This window comes from Hippopotamus amphibius, chromosome 16 (assembly GCF_030028045.1).
Source record: "Hippopotamus amphibius kiboko isolate mHipAmp2 chromosome 16, mHipAmp2.hap2, whole genome shotgun sequence".
Lineage (NCBI taxonomy): Eukaryota > Metazoa > Chordata > Mammalia > Artiodactyla > Hippopotamidae > Hippopotamus > Hippopotamus amphibius.
This window is the reverse complement of record NC_080201.1, coordinates 61,576,185-61,600,951: the sequence shown is the minus strand read 5'-3', so window position 1 is coordinate 61,600,951 and position 24,767 is coordinate 61,576,185. Positions and strand designations below refer to the sequence as shown.

General features: G+C 40.3%; 1 protein-coding gene across 1 annotated transcript in view; it reads right to left on the bottom strand.

The window, feature by feature from the left end:
• Positions 1–24,767, bottom strand: part of LOC130838163 (zinc finger protein 665-like) — a 37,294-nt gene that overhangs the window by 5,631 nt on the left and 6,896 nt on the right. Inside the window, exons 4-9 of the mRNA XM_057710907.1 lie at positions 24,439–24,606; positions 14,704–14,886; positions 12,910–13,090; positions 12,365–12,611; positions 6,907–6,979; positions 2,411–2,537 (exon numbers count right to left, since the gene is read on the bottom strand). Of these exons, the coding sequence (XP_057566890.1) occupies positions 2,411–2,537; positions 6,907–6,979; positions 12,365–12,611; positions 12,910–13,090; positions 14,704–14,886; positions 24,439–24,606 (979 nt within the window). The remainder of the gene's footprint in view (positions 1–2,410; positions 2,538–6,906; positions 6,980–12,364; positions 12,612–12,909; positions 13,091–14,703; positions 14,887–24,438; positions 24,607–24,767) is intronic.

The window sequence follows — 24,767 nt, the reverse complement described above, 5'->3', positions numbered from 1 at the left end:
AGAATAACTAGCAAAAAGAGTGAAGACTCAAATTACTGAATCAGAAGTGAAATAGAGGACATTAAAACTGATTCAACAACAATCAAGCAAATTAGAACAAAATATTAAGACAATTCTACTCCTAAGTATGGTATAAATTAGAAGTGAATAAATTCCTAGAAAAACAACCTACCAATGCAAACCAATGAAGAAATTAAAATCTTTATGAACCAGTAACTGGAAAAGAGATGGAATCACTAATCAAAAACCATTCAACAAGGAAAGCCAGATACATTCACTGCAGAATTCTAGACATTTCCAAACAATTAAGAATAATCTTTCTTAAACTTCGCCCTCAAAGAAACGAAGAGAAAGGAACAGTTCCTAACTCTATGACATTAGAATTACTCTAATACCAACACCAGACAGACATTAGAAAAAAATCACAGACTAAAATCTCTCATGAATGATGCAAAAAGCATCAATAAAACAATAGTAAGCTAAACTTAACAAATTAAAAGGATTATATACCATAACAAAAGAGTATATTCTTGAAATGTCAGGATGCTTCAACATAGGAAAACGTTCAACGGAGAACAATACATTAAGAGAATGAAAAAAAATCTACATGATGGTCTCAATCGATGCTGGCAAAGCATCTGAAAAAAAGTCAACAGCCTTTCATAATAAAAATACTCAATAAACCAAAAATTTTTAAAAAGCTACCTCAACACAATAAAGGACATGTATTGACAGAAAACAGCTAACATTATGCTCAACTGTGAAAGAATGAAAGCATTCCATCTAAGATCACAAACAGGACAAGGTTACCTGCTCTATTTTCTAAAAACTTATTCCTGGAAATTCCAGTAGGAACAAGTAGGCAAAAAAAAGAGGTAAAAGGTATCCAAATATAAAAAGGAAACAAAATTATCTGTTTAAAACCAACATGATCGGGACTTCCCTGGAGGTGCAGTGGTTAAGAATCTGCCTGCCAACACAGGAGATTCGAGCCCTAGTACAGGAAGGTCCCACGTGCCACAAAGCAACTAAACCCGTGCAACATAACTACTGAGCCTGCACTCTAGAGCCCGCAAGCCACAATTACTGAGCCCGCATGCTTCACCTACTGAAACCCACGTGTCAAGAGCCCCTGCTCCACAACAAGAGAAGCCATTGCAATGAGAAGGCCATGCACCGCAATGAAAAGTAGCCCCCACTCGCTGCAACTGAGAAAGTCCACATGCAGCAAGGAAGACCCAAGGCAGGAAAAATAAATAAATTAATTAAAGAACAAAAACAAAACACCAACGTGACCTAATCTGTAGGAATCCTGAAGATTTGGCGGGGGGGCGGAGACGGGACACATGACCCTGCTAGAAATAATAACTTACAAGATATTTAATCAACATGCAAAAATCAACTGTATTTCTATACATCACCAACTTCACCATGAGGGGGCTCTTCCCTCAAATGAAAAAACAAAAACACTAAGAGTAACCTCAAATACATAGACCTAATAACAAAATTTAATAGAATCAAGACCACTTGTTAACCACAGAAATTTACAAAATGAAAGTAGCAGTGCTGTAAACAAAGAAATGATGGTTCACCATTGATAAAGCATCACTCCACAAGCTCCCTCATTAAGACGCTTAAAAATTAGCTGTGACAGTATAATGAACAATGGGGCACACACAAGCGACAAAAATTACGGCATGATATTTGAGTCAATAGCCTCACACAAGAATGTGAACTTGGACAATGTTATCCCGAGGAGAAATTCCTATACCATTTCTTGAGGCTCAAAGAGGGTGGTCATTATTACCTGTGAACAACAATGTCACAGTGCCTTTGAGACACGTTTTGGTGATATTTCTCAAAACCAGAAAAAGAACTGCAAAGTCTTATCAAGGTCTTTATTTTACATCCTAGAACATGTTGATCCCTCTGACAACTAGCGTTCAGTGGTGGTTTTTTTATACACCAGGAAATATTACAACATATGAGGGAAAGTATTCTCCACCAAAAATTTTCTCTTACACAGCAAACTCATTCCACAGTGTCTACCAGAAGCTGTCCATTAACTACAGGTACATTATCAAGGAAAGAACGAGGATAAAATTTCAGTCCCTAGGAGCATGTCTTTCAAAAGCAACTTTCAAAGGCAAAATCAGAGACCCCTTCATTTTAAAAGTTTACAGTTGGGTGTTTTAAATACTTAAGCACTGGAAAAACCTCGGTGTATCATGAAGTGGGCAGATCATCTGAAGAAAGGACGTGTCTAAACTGCTGATGCCATATCACCAAGCTTTTCAGGCCTGAGTTAACATGGCATTAAGTTCAGTTAAGCAAGGCAAGGTATTCCAAAAGGTAAACAATGGTAAATGCAAAGATACCCTCCCAACATTTCAAGGGAAGTTATCCTCACCCACTGTGATCAGGTTCCTGTAGGTCTCCAACATCACATCCCTGTACAAGGCCCTCTGAGCAGAGTCCAGGCATTCCCACTCCTCCTGAGAGAATTCGATGACCACATCATTCAATGTCAACTGACCCTGAAAGAAAAACACATTTCACCAAGTATGAGTTTATTTGTATATTCCACTAATAAAATACTAATTCAAAATTAGAAAAGCTATTACTATCATACATTAATTTAACAGATTAAAAAAGTTATCACAGTAGTAAAGTTTAAAACTTACTGGAAAATTAAAAACCATTAAAAAAGGAAAGAGAATATTGCAATTAAGCAAGAACGTTTCAACAAACGTGATCAGAAGGAAACATTCGGAGAAAAGTTAATGCTCTTACACTGTTTGTGGGAATATAAATTGATGCAGCCATTATGGAAACCAGTATGGATGTTATACAAAAAATTAAAAATGGAGTTGCCATACATTCCAGCAATTCCACTCCTGGGTATATATCCAGACAAAACTATAATTCAAAAAGATACATGCACCCCTATGTTCATAGCAGCAATGGACTATTACTTAGATGCAAAAAAGGAATGAAATAATGTCATTTGTAGCAACATGGATGGACTTAGAGATTATCATACTAAGTGAAGTAAGTTAAAAGTAAAAAGACAAATACCATGTTATCACTTATATGTGGAATCTAAAATACAACACAAATGAACATATTTACGAAACAGAAATAGACTCACAGAGAACAGACTTGTGGTTGCAGAGTAGGGAGGGGAAGGATTGGGAATTTGGGATTAGCAGATGCAAACTAGTATATACAGGATCGATAAACTACAAGATCCTGCTATATAGCATAGGGAACTATATTCAACATCCTGTAATAAAACATAATGGAAAATATGAAAAAGAATATATATGTTGGGACTTCCTAGGTGGCGCAGTGGCTAAGAATCTGCCTGCTAACGCAGGGGACACAGGTTTGAGCCCTGCTCTGGGAAGATTCCACATGCCATGGAGCAACTAAGCCCGTGCGCCACAACTATTGAGCCTGTGCTCTAGAGCTCGTGAGCCACAACTATTGAGCCCATGTGCTGCAACTACTGAAGCCCATGCCCCATGCACTTAGGGCCTGTGCTCCACAACAAGAGAAGCCACTACAGTGAGGAGCCCGCGCACCACAATGAAGAGTAGCCCCTGCTCGCAGCAACTAGAGAAAGCCCATGTGCAGCAACAAAGACCCAACACAGCCAATAAATAAATAAATAAATAAACAAACAAATAAATTTATACAAAAAAACCCAGTACCCCCACGCATACTGATGCAAAATCCTTAACAAAATACTAAATGAAATTCAGCAGCATGTGAAAATGTATTCAAATCATCACCCAGTATATTTTATTCCTATAAAGCAACGCTGACTCAACATAGAAAAATCAATTAATGTGATATAACACATTAACAGAATAAAGGGAAAAAACACATATGATCATCTCAATTGATGCAGAAATAACCCACTTAACAAAATTCAACAACCTTTCAAGATAAAAACCCTCAACAAACCAGAAACAGTAAACTATCTCAACATAATAAACACCAAATATGAAACGAACACAGCTAACATTATACTCTACCGTCAAACACTAAAAGATTTTCCTCTCAGATCAGGAGGAAGGCACGCATGCACACTCTCTGCACTACTGTTCAACAAAGTACTGAAAATCCTACCAGAGCTATTACATGGAAAAAGAAAGCAAAGATACCCAAACTAAAAAAGAATTAAATTATCTTTTTTTGTAGGTGACATGGTTTAAATGGACAAATCACAAAGATTCTACAAGAAAGCAACTACATCAAAAGATTTTTTTTAGAGAAGTTGGATACAAAATCAACATGCAAAAATCAGATGAATTTCTCTATGCAATTAAAAATATCAAAAAAAAAAAAGATTTAAGAAAACAATCCCATTAACTATAGCATTAAAAAGGACAGAATACTTAGGAATAAATTAGCCAAGTAGGTGAAACTTGTACACTGAAAACTACAAAACTTGTTAATAATCCAAGGAGATACACATAAATAGAAAGACATCCTATATGCATGTACTGGAAGGCTTAATATTCTTAAAATGACCACAGTTCCCAAAGTGTTCTATGAATACAATATAATCCCTGTCAAAATTTCAATGGCAATATTTGCAGTGACAGAAAAAAACATGCTAAAAAAACATGCTCTGAATAAAAAAAAAAATGGTAAAAAAAACACACTAAGAGAATCTCAAAGGTCCCCAAATGGTCAAAATACTCTTCAAATAGGAGGAAGATGGAGAAGGCCTTTTTAAATATAAAAACATATTACACAGAAATTAATCAAGATGATATGGTACTGGCATGAACACAGACACATTAAGCAGTGGAACAGAAGAGAATGCTCACAAATAATTCTTTGCATGTATGTAAAATGTTCTCACAAGGGTGCTAAGACTACACAGTGGAAAAAGGAGAGTCCCAGTAACAAATGCTGTTGGGAAATTGGATATCTACCAGCAAAAGAATAAAGTAAGAACCTTACTTGTATAAACAGAAAAACTTCTCTGTCTCAAAGGAGGCAATCAATAGAGTGTAAAGACAACCCTTGAGAAATGGAGGTGATAAAAGTGATTTGAAGAATCCAGAGAATTTTGTTATTTCATAGTTTAAAATTGACGTGGGGGAGAGTCGAGGGAGGGAGGGAAAACGGGGATATGTGTATAAAAACAGATGATTAATTAAAAAAAAAAGTTAAAAAAAAAAACAGATGATAGAACTTGGTGTACCCCCCAAAAATACAATAAATAAATAAAATGAAAAAAAATAAAATAAAAATAAAAATAAAAACACCAGAGAGGGGAGGAAGATTCATTTCAAATGTTATTTCCACAATCAATCCATCTCTGATCCAAAATTTATTTCTATTTTTTTCTATAATGGTAACAATAGTATTGCGTTGGCCAAAAAAGTTTGGACAAACCTGAACGAATTTTTTGGCCAACTGAATATTGTATTTAAAAGAAAGGTTTATGTTACTGAAAGAATATATGGCCTTTACAGCATCCTAGATTAGTACTTCTCAGATTTTCATGTGTATACAGAGTGCCTGGGGATCTTATGAAAATGCAAGTTCTGATTCAGTGATTCTGGGATGGGATCTGAGAGTCTACATTTCTAACCAGCTTCTGGTGATGCCTTGATGCTGGGTACTTGAAGTGGCCAAGAGCTAGATATCTGTGATTTGAAGAATTACTATCAATACGAAGTACCAAAGCTGGGTAAAAATGTGTGACTGAAATTGACTGGTGAGCATATTAAAGAATTTTATGCATGATTCATCAATGTGTAAAGAACTCACAATCTAAATTTGTCTTTTTATAATCTAATATTCTCCCACCAAAATACTGTAACATTTTTGTGACAATAATTTACCAGCTCCATTTCCAAATAACATTGAACCTTTAGGGTACAAATAATTTTGCCAATATTAATATCAGTGAAGGATGTGGCACCTCCAAATTAAATACGTTAAAGCCAAGGTAAAGTCTACGATGTCATAAGAAAGACTGCCAATCTGGTGATCATTTCTATAAAATATGAGCTACTTTAGAAAGTAAGCATTAAAACCATCAGAAAGAATTATTTCTACCAAGGCAAGATGTATATCAATTTTATAACAGATTATTAAGTCCAAGTGACTTAAATTTCTAATATTAATAAACATTTGAATTTTCTGTCTTTTTATGATGAGTCATTTACCTACACAACTCATATAAAAGCACTGCTGTTCTTTAGTAATTGTTATTATGGAGAAATAATTTTTTTAATTTGAGGAAGGGGTAGATTTTTCAAATTTGTATAAAATGCCAAATGTTCTGGTGGTAGCCCTGGTTTGGGTAGTGCACTTAATTAACAAGTAATAAAATGACCTATGGAATCCAAAAAAAAAAAAAACTGACAATGGAATAAAACACCCTCTAGCACTGATGTCTCTTTCTGAACCTTCCATTCCATTTCCCAATCATTCAGAGTTTGAATTCAGTGACTCACTCATTTAGCTTCTAGTGTAATATAAAAAAATCAGAACAAATTTCTCATTATTGTTCAGTTTTCCAGAACTTAACAGGTATTGTGCATATTCAGATGACTTCCACAAACACATTAGGTCATGGAATTTACAGAGAATGGACAGTGCATCCAGATGAAGCCCTTTAACAATACCTGCTGCCCGACAGCACTGAGACCCCATCCGCAATCCATATGTGTGAAGCCCTGCCTAAGACAATGTCCAGTGGAACCCAGGGGAGATGAAATCTAAGGGGATGTGACTGGGACTGAGGGAAGGCACTAGGTAAAGGTGAATGTACAGGTGTCAGGAAGGACACCTCAGACTGAGACAAGATTAGCAAGTCCAATTGACGGCATTTCAAAGAACAGATTGAAGAATCAACCTAAAATATGATTTTACCTTAGAAAAAGCCATTCCTGACTCCTTTCCTTTCCTTTTCCTCCTAAGGGCTTCTTCCTCAGGCAACATCAGTCTTTACAGGTCTATCCTGGAAGTTGAAAACATGCTGTTTAATGCTTAGAATCAACACACACCCTTCCTGTGCCACAACCACACACACAGGGAAGACCTCACCATGTGGAATAGACAGCCCTCTGCTGTCCACTGTTCCAAGAGGGACTCAGGACAGTAAATTCCCACACAGAGACCAACAAGGGAACTTCCCCTCACTTTTCAACACACAACACTCCCATCCTGATGAGACCCTCACATACACAGCAGCAGCGGGCACCTCAGTTGCACCCAACAATCCCCTTCAGGTCACAGATCACGATCAAACTCCAAGCAGAGCAGAAGCCCCCTCACCCTCACCCCAGATCTCAAACCTCGGGAATGGGAGAACCCAGAGTCGTGATGCTCAGTGATGGATACAGATTGGAACACCCTGGGGTACCTAAAGTATTACTGATGTTGGGCCCCACCCATACCACTGGAAGGTGAACCTCTGGCTAGGGGGTGTACGAAGATGCCTTACTCAAATTGATGTGAACTCTGGGTTAAGCACCATCTAAAGAAGATGAGCCCAGAGCACCTCCCACATTCTTTTTGCACAAGCTCTATTAAGGTGTAACTGATGAATAAACATGCTGTACATATTAGGTATACACAATGTGATATTTGGCAGATATATACACTGTGTAATAACACACAAAATTACATGTGAAGACACCCAAGGACCTACTAGACCCAAGACACCATATTTTCATTTACAATGACTCTAGACCAAACACTGTCATCTCCAATATCTACTAATTAAAAAGAGACACAGCCCACGCGTCTAGGTCGTGGAGTGGCCATCCGCGGCCTCCTTTGCAAATGGGCTCCGTAGCCTAGCACCCAGTGTCCCCACCATCTGTGACCGTGTGCCGAGGCCCACGAGGGGTCGCCGTCAAGGTTTCCACCAGCCCACAAGCAAGAGCATGGCAGCCCCTCCAGCTGCTCGCTAATGGCCACCCACGACTACTACTGGCGCCACCTGGGCTCCATTTCCAATAACAGCTCCTGCAGAAGTACTGAGTGCCCTGGGAAGCCATCCCCCACCCCCCAGGTCTCCCCAAAGCTGACCCGGGGCACTGATGGGCTAGCTTCTTTTTTGGGAAGTCTACTCTTCCACTCATGGCCACAGTGCTGGAGTCCCCAGAGCACTCGGAATCTGCCCAGGCCTCCACTGGCGTGATCACCTGTGACCCAGCTCGGGAAGCTGTCGGGAAGCAGCAGCCTGGCAGCCAGCCTGGCAACACCAAGTGCAGCCCCCCCGTCCTAAGTGGCCACCACCAGCTGCAGGCTTCCTTCCAAGGCGCTAGGCTCCTCAGAGCCCCCCTCCCCCTGCCGCCCTCCCCCCCTCCCCAAGACTAAACAGGCTGCAGCTGGGTTTTTAATAATATCAAAACAGTAAAACACCAAAAAGGAAGTTGAGAGAACTCCACTCTTTACTAGCCAAGCCGCATGAGAGCCCTCCTAACACCCCATAACTCTGTGCCTTGAACCAAGTGGAAAATAAACTCCAAGCATCCTGAAAAAAAAAAAAAGAGAGATACATGCAATACTAATGTACATGCACCACTCAGACCACAACCTCTCCCAATGAAATGGCCCAAATTCTCCTTTATATCTTTCAAAGTGCATCTGAAATGGTCTTCACTTACACAATAAATGCTCAAAAATACCAAAGGTAACTCACAAAATAATCTGATATTTTCCATATATTACATTAGAGTTTCACGACGAATCGCCCACTCTCAAAAGAAACAACATGAGTCAATGTATAGAGTGGATTCTGTGGGCCACCCTATACATCCATTCAGTCAGGAACATGGCACCCATGCACTTGTACCCAGACAGTGCTGTTCGCACAGCTCCGGTCATATCTCTAAAATCATGGAAGGAAAACATTTGTCTTTCTAAATCCACTGCCTTCGTTTCTACTCAGGTGTGACCATGAGTCACTCAATGTAACCAAAGCATGCAAGCCTCAGTCTCAGCATCCATGTCCTAAGGAACGTGAGCTACGACTTTATGGCAATTCAGTTTGGGTAGTGAAGCCCACAACTACACATAACCCCACATCGAGGTGCCCCAGCCAGAATGAAGACATCCCTTTCCAATACTTCTCCAGACCCCTTGAGCCTACAAGGGGCAGGTGCACACACCCTTCATTAGGCTCATCTAGAAGCCCACACTGGCTGCATCATCCTTCCTACAGACCCCTAAAGCCTCCCCTCCAACGTCCCAATTTTTCTGTATCTCCTTCATGAACTCATGAGCAAAAAGGACTAAAAGACACAAGGACCTCTCAGCAAAGCCATCACAACAGGAATACACACAAGCTGCCACTCAAAGGACACGGGCCATTCACTATGAAGGTGAAGAAGTCGGCCCTCCTGGGAAAACTGACAAGCAACTGGGAACTTTATGAAGTCCAATCACAAAGCCAATTGAGTTCATTGACAGAGACTCAAAGCAGACAGTCCCCAAGTTTCTGGTCTCCTGTTCTACCCACTCACAGGTAATTAAAAGATACCCTAGCTCTTTGAGGGGGGCCTCCTTCATGCCCCATTAGGTTCTGGACTTCTGCTCACCCTTAGCACACTGAAATCACTATCCCAGACTCTGAGCAGATGAACTATTGGAAGGCAAAGCTCCTGTTCAAGGTGGCAAATGGTCACTAGATGTGCACAGCCTGGAACACCTGGGGGCTACAGCAGAGCACTGATACAGCACATTAACCATGGGGACACCTGAGCCCACTGCTTGAGGACATCAACTGTATAGGACTTCTTAGGCCTCCCTATACCTCTTTGCACTTGAGTAATTAAACAGACATGTAAGGTGAACCAATGAGAGTGGAAATATCCAAAACAAGTGTGGGATTAACTACCTCATTACCTACCCTGGCACATTGGTATTTCCTGATGAGTACTCAGCCCAATCAACAATCCTAGCAAAAAACAAACAACAAAAAACAATCCTAGCCTTGAAAACATCCCCAGAGTGAGGTGCTGCAGTGACCCTGGGAAGAGGATGAACACTGTATCCTTCAATGGAGTTTAAGCAGGAAAGACTGAAAATAATCAATGGAGAAGCACATTTCTGTTGAGGATGATTAATACAGAGGCAATAAAAACTGGGTAATTTCACAGAAATTGTCGGGGAAAGGGGAGGAGGGGAAGGGGAGACATCTCTGAGGTAAGACTTGAAGCAGGACAAAGGGCCTGAGCCATGGTCACTTCAAGGCCAAAGGTAAGAACAGGAACAAAGATCTGAGACAGAAAACGTGTGGGTGTTTAGGAGCAGAGAAATGGTGAATGTGCCCAGGGCAGAGGGAACCATGAGAACAGGGTCAGCTCCCAGGATGAGGCTGGAGACACGGGCAGGGCCCTGAGCAGGATACAGGGCTCAGTAGCCACAGTGAGGAGTCGGGATTTCATCATAAAGATAAATAAGAGCCAGAGATGGTCTGAGTGTAGGATTGACACAAACTCTCTTCAAATTTAAATGCATGCAGAGGGACTGCCCTGGTGGCACAGTGGTTAACAACTCGCCTGCCAATGCTGGGGACACGGGTTGGATCCCTGGTCCGGGAAGATCCCACATGTCGCGGGGCAACTAAGCCCGTGCACCACAACTACTGAGCCCATGTGCCACAACTACTGAAGCCCTTGTGCCTAGAGTCTGTGCTCCACAACAAGAGAAGCCACAGCAATGAGAAGCCCGCAACAAAGAGTAGCCCCTACTCTCTGCAACTAGAGAAAGCCCACGCCTAGCAACAAAGACTCAACGCAGCCAATAAACAAATAAGAGACTCGGCTTGTGGAACTTTGTTACAGAAGCCCTAGCAACCTCATATAGGAGGGAGAGACCTAGTTTTTTTCTACATGAAAATACTCTCCTCTTAATACTATTTATTTCATAAGACCCAAAGCAATCAAAAATAAATTATAAACAAATTAATAAGCTTTATGCAGAGAAATACACCTCACTATGGTTACTTTAACTCTGAGCTGGTGTTCTTTCTCCATGCTAGGGTTTCTGTTTTACTTTCACATTCTGGGAGGACTGTGACCTATTTATAATTCTAAATACAACTAGACTCTCTTCAAAAAGAATTTCCGCACACAGCACCTGGGAGGAGAGTGGGGCGGGATGATGTGAGATTGGGATTGACAAATACACACTACTATGTATAAAATAGATAACTAATGAGAACCTACTGTATAGCACAGGGAACTCTACTTGGTACTCTGTGGTGACCTAAACGGAACAGAAATCCAAAAAAGAGGGGATATGTACACGTATGGCTGATTCACTTTGCTGTACAGCAGAAACTGACACAGCAGTGTAAAGAAACTATATGCCAGTAAAAATAAAACAAAAGGTGCTTATACTTTTTATTAAAACTTTAAATATCCATGACTATAATGAAATATACTAAAAGGTTAACATCTTTTTTGAGTGGGATTGGAAATGATTTCCATTTTCTTCTTTTTGTTTGTATTCTCACATGGGCTTGATATTACCTTTGCAATAAAAAACATTCAAAAAAAAATTTGTCACACAAAGACACACAGCTATTTCGCCAATCAATTCAGCGGTTAGTGTTGCTCAGGATAAGAAGTTGTGAAGACATTTTTCAGAAGGTCTGAGTGGACTGAACACAATCAGGTGGAACTGAATTCTGAAAAGGTCACCTGAAGGGCCTCTTCCTTTACAAAGGCACCGTGTGCTGAAAGTCATTTCTCACGCAGTCCTCTACCCCATGCCAAGAAATGTAAGGGGCTGAAGAACAACTGTCTGAGTCAAGTCACTGCCGCTTGGCGAATAAGAACTGAAAATGGAAGTTATCTTACGATTCAAATGCTTACAAAATGTACAAATCTTACAGACAGGTTTTCAATTCTGATCCACGGCTATATAATTCAAACAAAATTTAAATTTATTAGAATCCCTTCCTCCCCACTCTCTGGCACCACCAGGTGACTATACATGCAGTCGCTCTCTCTCTCTTCCAGGCAGAGTTTGTTCCTCTCTTGCTCACCCAGAACCACGTGGCCAAAGTTCAAACTCCTCTCTCCGCCCACTCTCGGCCTCGCCATTGTACCGTCCTCCCTACTCCTGGTGACCAGGGCCCCGCTTCCCACGCTGCTACGCCAGGGTTTCTCCCTCCTTCTTTTAACTTCTCAGGTATTTCTGCTTCTGTCAGTCGCTCCGTCTCTGCTTCTCCCAATTCCCGTCGCCCACGTGGTTCCAGAAATGGCGACTAACATGCCTGCCTCCCGGAAGAGAGTATTTTCCAACGAGTGGAACAGGGGAAGGTACAACAGTGGGTGTCACACGTCTGACCCAGGTCACCTCCCCCTACGCCAGGTGAGGGGAAGCGCTGACAACAAATGGGGGACCCGCGGGGCAGAAGGACCGGCCTGAGGAGACGCGAGGACCGAGGCGCTGGGAGGGAGGGGGTCTCAGGAGAGGGGCGGGCTCCCCAGGATCCCGGGAGCAGGGAGAGGACGCGGCCTCCCCCGGAGCCGGGCGGCCGGCGCTGCCTCCAGGGGCCGAGAGGGCGAGGCTGGGGCGGGGGGCGGGGGCGAATCCACCTCTCGGGAAAGGACCTTACAGGGGGAGGGGGAGGTAGTCGGTGAAGGGTTTAAAGCAGGAAAACGGCGCTAAAGACCGCGTGTACGTGGACTGAAGGCCGTAAAGCGAAGGGCAAGGACCAGCCTCAAAGCAACTTCACACCCAAAGGAAAAGCTACCCGGCCTCCAACGAAGAGGACTGGATTCACTGGTTAGTAGGCCGGGTGCTGGGATTTAAGGTCGATAATAACTCCGAGTTCTGGAAGTGGCAGTATGGGGACGCACGAACCACAGATTTTCACTAGAGATAAGCAACTTACCCCTACAGCGTGACCTTCAACCCACCCTCTCCATTTCCGGTTCCTCAGGTAAGGGGGAGGCGGGGCCTGGGCGGGAGCGTTATGCGCGAGGGGCGGGGCGAGGAGGGAGCCAGGCGCTGGGCGGGTCGGAGGGCGGGACTGGGAGCAGGCAACTGGGAAGGTCACTTTGCTGGAAAGTAAGATGTCTTCTCTTAACTTAAAAACGGTTTAAATAAAAAGCCGCCCCCAAACAGGTTGCTCTAAAGTCCAGATAGTGAGGCTGGAGCAATTCAGAGCTCTGGAAACTGAGGTCTCCAGGTAGTTGTTGTGGGTCAGAGATTGGGGCCAGGAACATTTCCTGCAGTTAGAATTAATATAATCAGTTTAAGAAAACAAGACCTGGACTGGTCTTTGTATTACAAACTAGAATAAAAGAATTACGAAACTCTGGGTTTTGTAATGGGCTTTTTCATACTGAAACTCTATAGAAGAGACATTCTGTTTCTATTCCCTATTCAGTCAGGAGGCCAAATTCAACACTCTTGCTCATTTCCAGACAATCAAGGACTAGACCTGGGGGTCTGAGACTGGTGGACTAAGGCATGTGATAATTTAGGGCACTAACCATGGCTATAAAAAGAGCAATAAATTGTAGATTTCTTTTTTCTATTTTAGGTTAATTATTTTTTGTTTGTTTTGCTTCTTTTTGCCTTTTAAAACAACCTTTCCCCTGGAGTTTAATAGTGAAATACTTGAAGTACATCACTGTATCAGTGAAGATGTACCACAGAATTCTATGACTTACATATCTTGTGAAATGATTAAGACAATAAGTTTAGTTAGCATGCATCATTTCATATAGATACAATAAAGAGAAAGCAATCAAGAGAAAAATTACATTCCTTTGATGAGAAGGCATTATTCTTTAAAATACTTATCCTATTCTACACTTAATAATTTCCTCCAAATATCTTTGAAAAAAACTTGTTTACATCATATTATACTTAAGTCAAACATAACTAAAAGTAATATAATTGTAATTAGAAAGTTTGCTTTTATGTTAAAATTGTAACATAGTTTAGCTCTGTTTCTATTTCTGAAAGTTCTGTTTTGTGTGGATAAGAAAGCCTGTAAAGTATACAGTCTTCAGAAGAAATTAAGATTTATTTTCATCTAAAGTATAGTCATTTTTACAATGTTTTAAGAGCATTTAATAGGGAAGTATGTTCTCTTTAACATGAAAAAGAAATTAAAACTAGGTTATCAGCTACACAAAAACTTCATTTCAACCTTCAATATATTTATGGAAATATCTGTTAGGTAACATCTACTACAAAGTATGTTTTCTTACATGCCTACATGAGAAAGCTTTTATCCACAGAGAAATGCCAATCCATTGAAGTATGATGATATTTATATAGGGAAATAACCTAATTACAATATTTTCAGTTAAATGAATAACCTGCCACAATTCACCCTTGTGAAACAGATCATTTGAGTAAATACTTTGAATTAGAGAATAAATTTTTAATTTGGAAGTACCCACCACCCAGAAATCTAAAATCACAGATGGTAACCATGAGAGGCTACGTAAAGTACTCCATAATGTGGCGATTTCAGCACTTAACTGGTGTAGCCTACAAGGATCTTGATCTGACTCTAACCCTTCCGTTGACAACATGTCCTATGTAACATCCCACAGAGTCACAGTAAGTTGAAGTTCCGGATATGACTGGCACAAATGCCCTTGTGATAACCATTTTCCCATCACGCAGGGCTCTCCCCTGGCTCTTCTTTGGATGAGACACTCTTCCAACAAGGAAGCTTACCAATTGCTGTTCTTTTTGGTTTGAACTGACAAATGCATTCTGAACCCAAGAACCCCTAAACACTTCATCCATGGACCCTAATGAAGGTACATGCCTCAGGTCCTGCCCCATGCTCTCTGCCTGGCCCCCCGCCTTGTATTCTGACGTGTTCCCTCCAGCTGTACCTTGTACCTCCTCCAGGACCTGTGAGTAACAAACGCCTCCATTTCACTTTCCCTTGCAGTCTTTTACTGAGTCATTGCTCCACGATTGATATCAAGAGGCTCTACTTAACAAATGCTAAATTTAAAAAGTCACAAGAGTGATATTAGACAATTCTATCAAATGTATGAAGAAGAATTAACAGTAATTCTATACAATTATATTGTTCCTCGTTCTCTGTCTTGTGTGTATGTGTGTTAGTGCATGTGTGTACACTTGGAGGTGTAACACAGGTAAAGAGAGGACAGTAGAGGAACCAGCACTGGCCTGGCAGTAAGAAAGTAGCAACGACAGCTTACCAAGGATGAACCTCTGGACTGCAGATCACTGTGGTGTTGCTGGCCCTCTGATTTTAGGAACAAATTTTCCCTACATCAAAGAAGTTACTGGCCTCTCTCAAGTTGTGTCCACTGACACATACCTACCAGAATCTATCTAATGAAAACCTCTGCCATTTGAAGCTTATACTCATAATTTCCGTTTAGGATTCAGATGAACTTACAAACTCTCATGGGGTCCAGCACAGTCTCCATGCAACCCATAATGACCCACTCATCTTACTATAAAATACCAGAAAACATTCCAAACTCTAATAAATCATGCCTGAGGGAAAAATACATATGAAGACATCCAAGGAAGCACTAGATGCAAAACACCATATTTTCATTCACAGTGACCACAGACCAAACACTGTCATACATAAAAAGATGTATCCAGTGATGCACATGCCAGTGAGACCCCAACATTTCCCAAGGTAACACTTCAAATTCTTTTTTGTATCTTTCATATCAGTGCATCTGAAACTTCATTTGCAACACAAAATACTAAAAAATACAAAAGGTAACCCACAAAATTACCTCTGAAATTTTCCCTGTATTACTCATAAATAGGACTATGATTCCCTCCCTCTCCCCCCCCGGGGGGCCAAGAAAGGATTTATTACTTGCAGCAATTAATAAGAACACCAGAGATGTTCCCCAAAGCAGTGTCTCTACACAATGATCCTTGATCTTCCAAAAGACCCAATACAAGTCACTTTGGAGTGGATGCTGTGAGGCACCCTCTACCTCCATTGCCTAAGGATGAGGCACCCATCCTCCTGCTGTGAAGGATCCCTGTGGGCTCAGCTGAGAGAACACAACAAACATTGGAGAAAAAATGTTCTTCTCTGCCTCAATGCACTGCCTTCATTCTTCCTGAGCTATGACCATAAAATATCCCAATAAACCAATGTATGGAAACCTCAGTCTTAGCAGCTATGTCCCAGGGAACCTGAGCTAAGACAATACAGCACCTCAAACCATGCAATGCACCCCACAGCTACCCATAAACCCAATACCAGGTTGTCCAGCCAGAACTGAGACACCCTTTGCCAACAGCTCCACACACCCTTTGAGTCCACGAGGGACAGGACACCCATCATTCATTGGGCTCACCTTGATGCCCCGACTTGCAGCCATGTCCCTGTTGCAGACCCCAACAGGCTCCCCTCCGATTTCCCCAATTTTCTACCTCTTCCCAAAGCACTCATGGGCAAACAAGGCTAAAAGACTCAAGACCTCTCAGCAAAGCCATCACAACAGAAACACACACAAGCTGCCACCTAAGGGACACTGGCCATTTGGTGTGAAGGTTAAGAAGTTGGCCCTCCTGGGAAAACTGATCAACAACTGGGGTCATTATGAAGTCCAGTTACAAAGGCATTTGAGTAAAGTGAGGAAATTGCCAAGACAGACAGTTCCCAGGTTCTTTATCTCCTGTTCTCCCCACTCTTGTGCAATTAAAAATACCCTAGCTCATTGAGGAGGGCCTCCTACATGCCCCCTTAGGTTCCCAACATCTGCACCCTTAGAACAAGGAAATCACTATCCCTGACTGAGCAGATGAACTGCTGTAAGTCAAGGCTCTTGTCCAAGGTGGTAACTGATCCCTGGAAGTGCAGAGCCTGGAACACCTGGGGGCTATGGTGAAGCAGTGACACGGCAGACTAAACATGGGGACAACTCAAGACACCGCATGAGAACACCAGTTCTGTAGGGCTTTTTAGGATTGTCTACATCTTTTCTTCCATCCTGGGAGGAAGAGGACCATGGCACACCCTTCAATGAACAGGAAAGGGGAAAGACTCCAAATGGTCAATGGAGAAAGGCATTTCTGATGAGGGGGATTGATACAGAGTCAATACACCCTGAATGTGAGAGATTCTCAGGAGAGGGTGGTGGGGACCTCTCTGAGCCTAGACCTGAAGGAGGACAAAGGGCCTGAGCCATGGCAACTTAAAAGTGAAAGGTAAAAAGAGGAACTAAGATCTGACACAGAAAAGGCACTCCCAGGAAGGACCCTGAGTCAGAACAAAAATGGACTAAGCAAGATGACTGGGCTGAGACAACCCAGAAACTAATCCCATGACCATAAACCTGAGACTGGAAGCCATGTGGCAGAGCAGTTCTCCTGGGTTCCCTTACCCTGCTGCTCTCCATCTAGACACCTCTTCCCGGTAAAGACTTTTGCTTTGTTAGTATGTGTGCCACCTCTGACAATTCATTTTCAAATGTTAGATAAGCGCCCACCCTCAGGCCCTGGAAGGGGTCACCCTTCCTGCATCAAAACTATGAATACTCCACATGCACATTTTTACCAAGTGGGCTGAACAAACTAAAATTAATCCAGAGTTACAGTGGGCCTTATGAGTATCATTCCATCTCCCCAAACTTGTTTCCCTTAAGACTAAATTTGAGTACTGCTGTTCTAAAATTAAACAAGATGAATGGTATATTTATTTTCATTGGTATGTGGAAGCTTCCAAACATGCACAAATTTCTAAAATTCCCTCTTTGCAAAACACTTTTCTGAATTGACCAAAACAACCTAAAAGCTAGAAATGAACCTTATGCTCCTAGTGTTTTCCTCCCCCAAACTGACAACTTGTGTGTTTTCTCAGAACCCTTTGTTTCAGGCTCCACCATACATTACAACGGCGGGAAACTTAGCAGGACAGGAAGGATTCAGCACTGTGCACTTGTACACAGAAACCAACAAAGGAGTTTTCCCAGACTTTTGCTTCAAGTCACTCCGTACTCTGGTGAGACCCTCAGCTTGACCTGACAATCCCCTTCAGGTCACAGACGAGGCCCTGATCAATCCCCATGCAAATCAGCGCCCCCTCATGCTCAACCCATATCTCAGCCCAATGATATGTACAGATTAGAACATACTGGGGATCCTTAAATATTATTTATTAAAGCTGGGCCCCACCCGGATGATATGAAGGAGAATCTCTGGTCACGGGGCACACATGTATTTACAAAATGTCTAATCAATCTAATGTCAAGACTGCATTAAACACTATTGATGGACAAATTGATAAGGAAAATGTGGTGTACAGAGAGAGGATGGACTATTGCTCACAAATGTTGCCATTTGCAACAACATGGATGGATCTAGAACGTACTATGCTAAGTGAAAAAGTCAAAGACAAATACCACATGGTTTCACTTATATATGGAATCTTTTTTTTAAAAAAAGCAAAATACAGTGAAAAGAGACTGAGAGAACAAACGTGATTTCGAGAAAGGGGTAGGGAGGTGAGATAAGAGTGGCATATTTCAGGGACTTCCCTGGCAGTCCAGTGGTTAAGACTCTATGCTTCCACTGCAGGGGGTGGGTTCAATTCCTGGTCAAGGAACTAAGATCCCCCATGACAGGCAGTATGGCCCAAAAAAAAAAAAGGTTAAGAGGGCCACATTTATAACTGCACAATAAACAGGTCATAGCAATGTAATATACAGCAGAAAGAATATGGTCAATAATATAATAATTTTGTTTGGGGACAAGATGGCTACTAGACTTACTGTGGTGATCATTTCATAATGTATGCAAACATTAAAACAGTATATAGTACACCTGAAACATAATATTGTACATCACCTATATTCCAATTAAAAATAAAAAGAGAGGGTATTCCCTGGCAGTTCAGTGGTTAGGACTCGGCACTTTCACTATTGAGGGCCTGGGTCCGACCCCTGGTCAAAGAACTAAGATCCCACAAGCCATGCAGTGTGGCCGAAAAAATCAAAAATAAAAATTTAGAAATAAATTAAAAGACTGCTTTGTGGAGAGATACCATATAAAACTAACCTATGTGGCAAAGCCAGGAACCAGGGCTCATGTCTCACTTGGTATCAGAATATACATTTTTGAGAAAAAACACACAAATATACGGCAAAGATGATCCAAATTTTAAACCTTCAGGAACATAACAGAATTCTTTCCAGAAACAAATGTAATGAATGTGATCAACTTTATAAAAAACATGTACACCTTTGTGGTCATGAAAGAATTCATACAATGCAGAAACCGTACAAGTGAGTCAAGGCCTTTCAGCAATTATGTCAGGATACACCATAAAGAATTCATACTAGACAGAAATATGAAAAATGTAATAAAGGAGACAAATGTTCAAGCAATGCTCTCAATGGACTCAATGCCATAAGAAAATTTACACTAGGGGGAACTAAGTTCATTACTTACAAAGATTAACCAAGCTCAGCTAGGACTCGGTGTTTTCCTGGGTTCAGTCCCTGGTCAGGGAACTAAGATCCTGAAAGCAGCATGGCACAGAAAAAAAGAAAAGAAAAGAAAAAGGCAGGGAGGAGGTGTTTTTTTTTTTAATGTTTACTTGTTTATTTGGCTGCACAAGGTCTTAGTTGCGGCATGTGGGATCTACTTCCCTGACCAGGGATTGAACCTGTGCCACCTGCATTGAGAATGTGGAGTCTTAGCCACTGGACCACCAGGGAAGTCCAACACTAATTTTTTAAAAAATAAAACTCATGATATGGTGCCTATCAAAGAAGCAAGGACATCTGTGGAAAAAACTAATTATGTGCAAATTATTAAATGTTTTTATTCAATTATTTGAGGTTTCTTGAAAACGGTTCATTCTTATTAATAATCTATAACCCAAAGTTTGAAATCTGTTGATGTTATTCTTTCATTACCTGCATTTCATTTATCACCATGATGGTCTTAGGGAAGGGACAGGTAAGATGAAAGGACCTACTTCATTAGGTGGGATTTATTCATATCCATGTTAGCGGGAAAAACTTGTACACTCATTTTAAGATGCAAGGTTATAAATTTGAGAGCATGCGAAGGGACAGTGTATAGATATAAAACTATTATCTAAAATACTGTGCTTTCTGTGATCACAGACCCTTCTCTAGATTTGCAATGATTGAGGGCTGCTGTTGATTATAGGAAAGGGTTACTCTACCAGATGATCCTGAAACACAGTACAAGTGGACACTGAGAGAATGAGGTTTTCATGAGTATCATGATGATACAAAAAATTGAGGGGAACAATGGTTTCCTGTCTTCTTAAAAAGCAAGAGCTGTTGGGCTTCCTAGGTGGCACAGTGGTTAAGAATCCGCCTGCCAAAGCAGGGGACATGGGTTCGATCCCTGCTCCAGGAAGATCCCACATGCTGTGGAGCAACTAAGCCTGTGTGCCACAACTATTGAGCCTGCACTTTAGAGCCCGAGAGCCACAACTATTGAGCCCATGTGCTGCAACTACTGAAGCCCACGCACCTAGAGCCCGTGCTCTGCAACAAGAGAAGCCACAGCAATGAGGAGCCCGAGCACCACAACAAAGAGTAGCCCCCACTCAACGCAACTAAAAGAAAGCCCATGCACAGCAAAAAAGACCCAACACAGCCAATAAAATTAATTAATTAATTAATTTTAAAAAAAGCAATAGCTGTTGTATACTACATATTAATGAAAATTAGTCTTATTTTTAGACACTAAAGACATGGTCATTAAACAGGATAGTTTAATGAAAGGAACTAGAGTAAAGCGTGCTGGTGAGGGATTAAAAATTTAATGTAATGTAATCTTTCTTTCATAATCCTGAATGAGTCATCAGTTTTCTACTGACCCAAGCATATCCCACCTCTTTGGGGCATTTCATGATGATCACTCATTATACATTATTAGGCTCTCTAGGTTGAGGGGCATCTATAACAATTTCTTCCCACATCATATATAAAACGGCATTCAATTTTGGAAATACACTATTCATAATTTGCATTTGACTTATGAACCCCATAGTGTATTCCTGATTATTTCTGTGGCTACCATGAAAATATCAGGAAAATGGAACTTCAGATTCAAGCTCCCTACAACCTGCCTCTCCATACCTGAATATACACCATAAGATTATATTTCCACATGCCTTTTTAAGTGCTGAAGTCAGACCCATGGTTTGTATATATATGTGAAATGAAAATAGAAATATAGTAAGCATATGAAAAAACATGAGGAAATAAAAGAAGATTTCATAAATCAGGATTAAAAGGACATCTTTTGTGCTTGCAGTGCTGAGAGAAATAACTGGAAAAGATCACAAGGTTCATGAGTTTTCTCTAAGAATGAACAAACGCAATGGGATTTATAAAGTAGAAATTTCACGTATTCACTCTCCAACATATTTGTTGTTAATTTGTACTTTTGCTTTTTCTGTTAGAAAACGATGGAACCCCACTCAAAGTTTAGTTTGGAGGGCTTTCTGGGGAGACCAGGGTGGAATAAATTCTTCCCCAAAAGGCTACATAGAGCAGAGAATGGTGAGTGCTTGTGTTATGGTGGATGTAAGACTGGGCTGGGGTGATGGTACTTGTTTGTGGTGTGAACCTACAACTCCTGCCAAGGGATGGAGCACTCTGTTCACATGGGCATGAGAGGAAGAGCTTGTAGTGAGTCTTAGAGGTGTCTGTAGTCAGACCTCAAAAATGGAGTCAGACTCACGGTGTTTCGGATCCATTCTATACTTCTACCATCCAGAATAATAAGAGCATAAATTTGTATTGATTTAAGGCATTTAGTTTGTGGTGGGTTGTTACAGTAGAAACAGAAATTATAAAGAAATGATGTATATAAAAAAATCAAAAGAATCTACTGAAATTTCTAGAAAAAGTGTAAGTTGCAAGCTGTCAGGATACAAGTACACCAAACAAAAATTTATTGAAATTTTATATAGTAGCAATTTATAAATGAATACTGAAATTTAAAATACAGTATCTTCTTTAAATGCTCAAAAAAGCAAAACTAGAAGAAAAATGTGTAAATCTAACAAAACATGGACTTTTATACAGAAAACTACAGTGGTTTGAAAGAAACCAAAGATGACCTTTAATTTAGGTCATCTTAGAGAAACATACCATAGTCACTGAATTGCTGGAGAAACATACCATATTCACTGAAGTTAAGACACAACATAGAAATGATGACAAATCACCTCAAACTGACTTACAGGTTTAATGCATTTCAAATCAAACTCTGAAGATACAAACAAGATTTTTCTAAAATAAATATGGAAAGGCAAAAGAAATGGAAGAGCTGATATATCTGAAAAATAGTGAAGTGGCTGGAATCACTCCACATGATAACAAGATTTATAACACAGTGACAGTAATCAAGACTGCGTGGGACTTGTCGAGTGACAGACACACAGACCAATGGAACAGAGTGAGGAAACCAGAAACAGCGCTATAGGAGTATAGTTAACCCTTGAACAACACGGGTTTAAGCTGTGTGGATTCACTTGTATGTGCATGTTTTCCAAAAAACACTATCACAGTACTAGAAGAACAGAAATTGGTTGAATCCAAGGAGGCAAAACCATGGATATGGAGGGCCTATATTAAGTTATACGTAGATTTTTGGCTACTTGGGAGTCAACACCTATAACCCCCTGCACTGTTCAAGGGTCACTGTACTTCCAACAGATTTTTGACTAAGGTACAAAGGCAATTCAAGGAACGAAGGATTTTCAAAAAATTGTAGTAATCAATAGCGTGTTCATAATGGGGAGAAAAAACACCATTTAAACTTCATACCTGTACAAACATTAGCTGAAAGTTAATCATAGGTTTAAAGGTAAAATTATAAAACTCAACAATAAGACATTTAGTAAAAACACTGCAGAATAAAATTTTGATACCCTATAGATAATTACTCTTCTAAAAATTGCTTAGCTATATTATCTTGTAAACATTTCCAAACATTAATTTTTTATTGAAATATAGTTGATTTACGTTGTGTTAATTTTTTTTCATTGTGTTAATTTCTGCTGTACAGCAAAGTGACTCAATTACACACATATATACACTCTTTTTTTATATTCTTTTCCATTATGGTTTATCCCAGGAGACTGGATATAATTCTTTGTCCAAACATTAATTTTTATTAAGCCAGGGTAAAAACAGCTTAGGCAATTTATGTAAACAGTGATTTACAAGCATTTTCAAAAACTATATTGCACGATGGAACATATGTGTGCTGCAGGAAAAGAAATGTAATAAATCATTAGCATGAAGAAAACTGTATTGCTTCCTAATCAAGAAATCAGAAGTTTCAAAAGTAAACATTCACTGTTTTGTTAAACAGCCTGAATCCATTTTATCATGTTTGACTACTGACAGTTTTAGGCTGCAAGACAACCTCTTCCTATTCTACCTATGTGGGCAAATTAAAAAAAAAAAAAAACAAGCAAAAAAAGACAAAACTGAGGACTCCCTCCTTTGATACAAACTGGAAGTTCAAAGTTCAAATCTCATCAAGTAATCTCTTTAACACACCAAGCCAATCACCATTCCCTGTTCTCTTAAACCATTTTTTGAACCCGTTGGAAGTCTCCACCTTTCCCATAGAAAGCTGAATTATATAACAAACATTCTCATAACACTTCAATATAAATATCAGTCTCAATAACCAAACCAAACTCCGTGTGGGGTTCCACCCTATTCCAATGAATGGTCACAAGTGCAAACTAGCAACAGCAAAATATATCTTATCGGTGAATACATGAAATTCCTAGTTTATGCACCAAATAAAAATGCTCCCATTGTATGTGGTCCATTTTGAAGAGAAAACTCATGAACACTGAGCCTCAAAAATTATTTCAGTGAGCGCATAAAGGACACGTGATATTGCATGATGTCTGAATTACTATTTTGCATATGCTTACTATATTCCTATTTTCTCTTAATCTAAATCAAGGTGCATACCATGACATTTATTTAGCACATAAAAGAACAAGAAAAAATACATTCATATACTGCATATTCAAGAATGGGGAGCAGGTATTAAGGAGTGTTTAAAAAAATAGCGTTCCCAAGGTAGAGTAATGCTGTAATGTTCTGGGCAGTATGGACTGTCTGATAATCAGTAGGATGTGAGCCCCAAGTAAAGGTTTTTCGCGTTCATACATGTGTGAGGTAATCTCCGGAAGGAATTCTTTTGTGAATACATTCCTTGTGTAAAGGCCAGGCCACAATAATTACATATATTGGTTTCTATCTGGAATGAATTTTCTAATAAAGCCTAAGATGGGGACACCTGCTAAAAGCCTTGTCACATCACAACATTACTAAAGTCTTTCACCAATATGGATTACTTGATGGCATTAAGTCAGGCTTGAAAGCACAATGAAGACTTTGCTGTGCTCATTACATTTGTAAGACTGCTCACCATTATGAAATCTCCGAAGACTTGAAAGGGTTGAACTCTGACTAAAGACTTTGCACACTCATTACATTTGTAAGTATGAATTTGTTGATGACTTGTTAGGGCTGGCCATTCATGAAAGACTTTGCCACACTCATTGCATTTGTAAGGCTTCTCACCATTATGAATTCTCTGATGACGCACAAGGTTTGAATTTTGACCAAAGACTTTGCCACAATCATTACATTTGCAAGGTCTCGCTCCATTATGTATTTTCCAATGAATTCAAAGTTGGGGTTTCTGACTAAAGATGTTGCCACAGGCATTAAATTTGTAAGGTTTCTCTTCAGTAT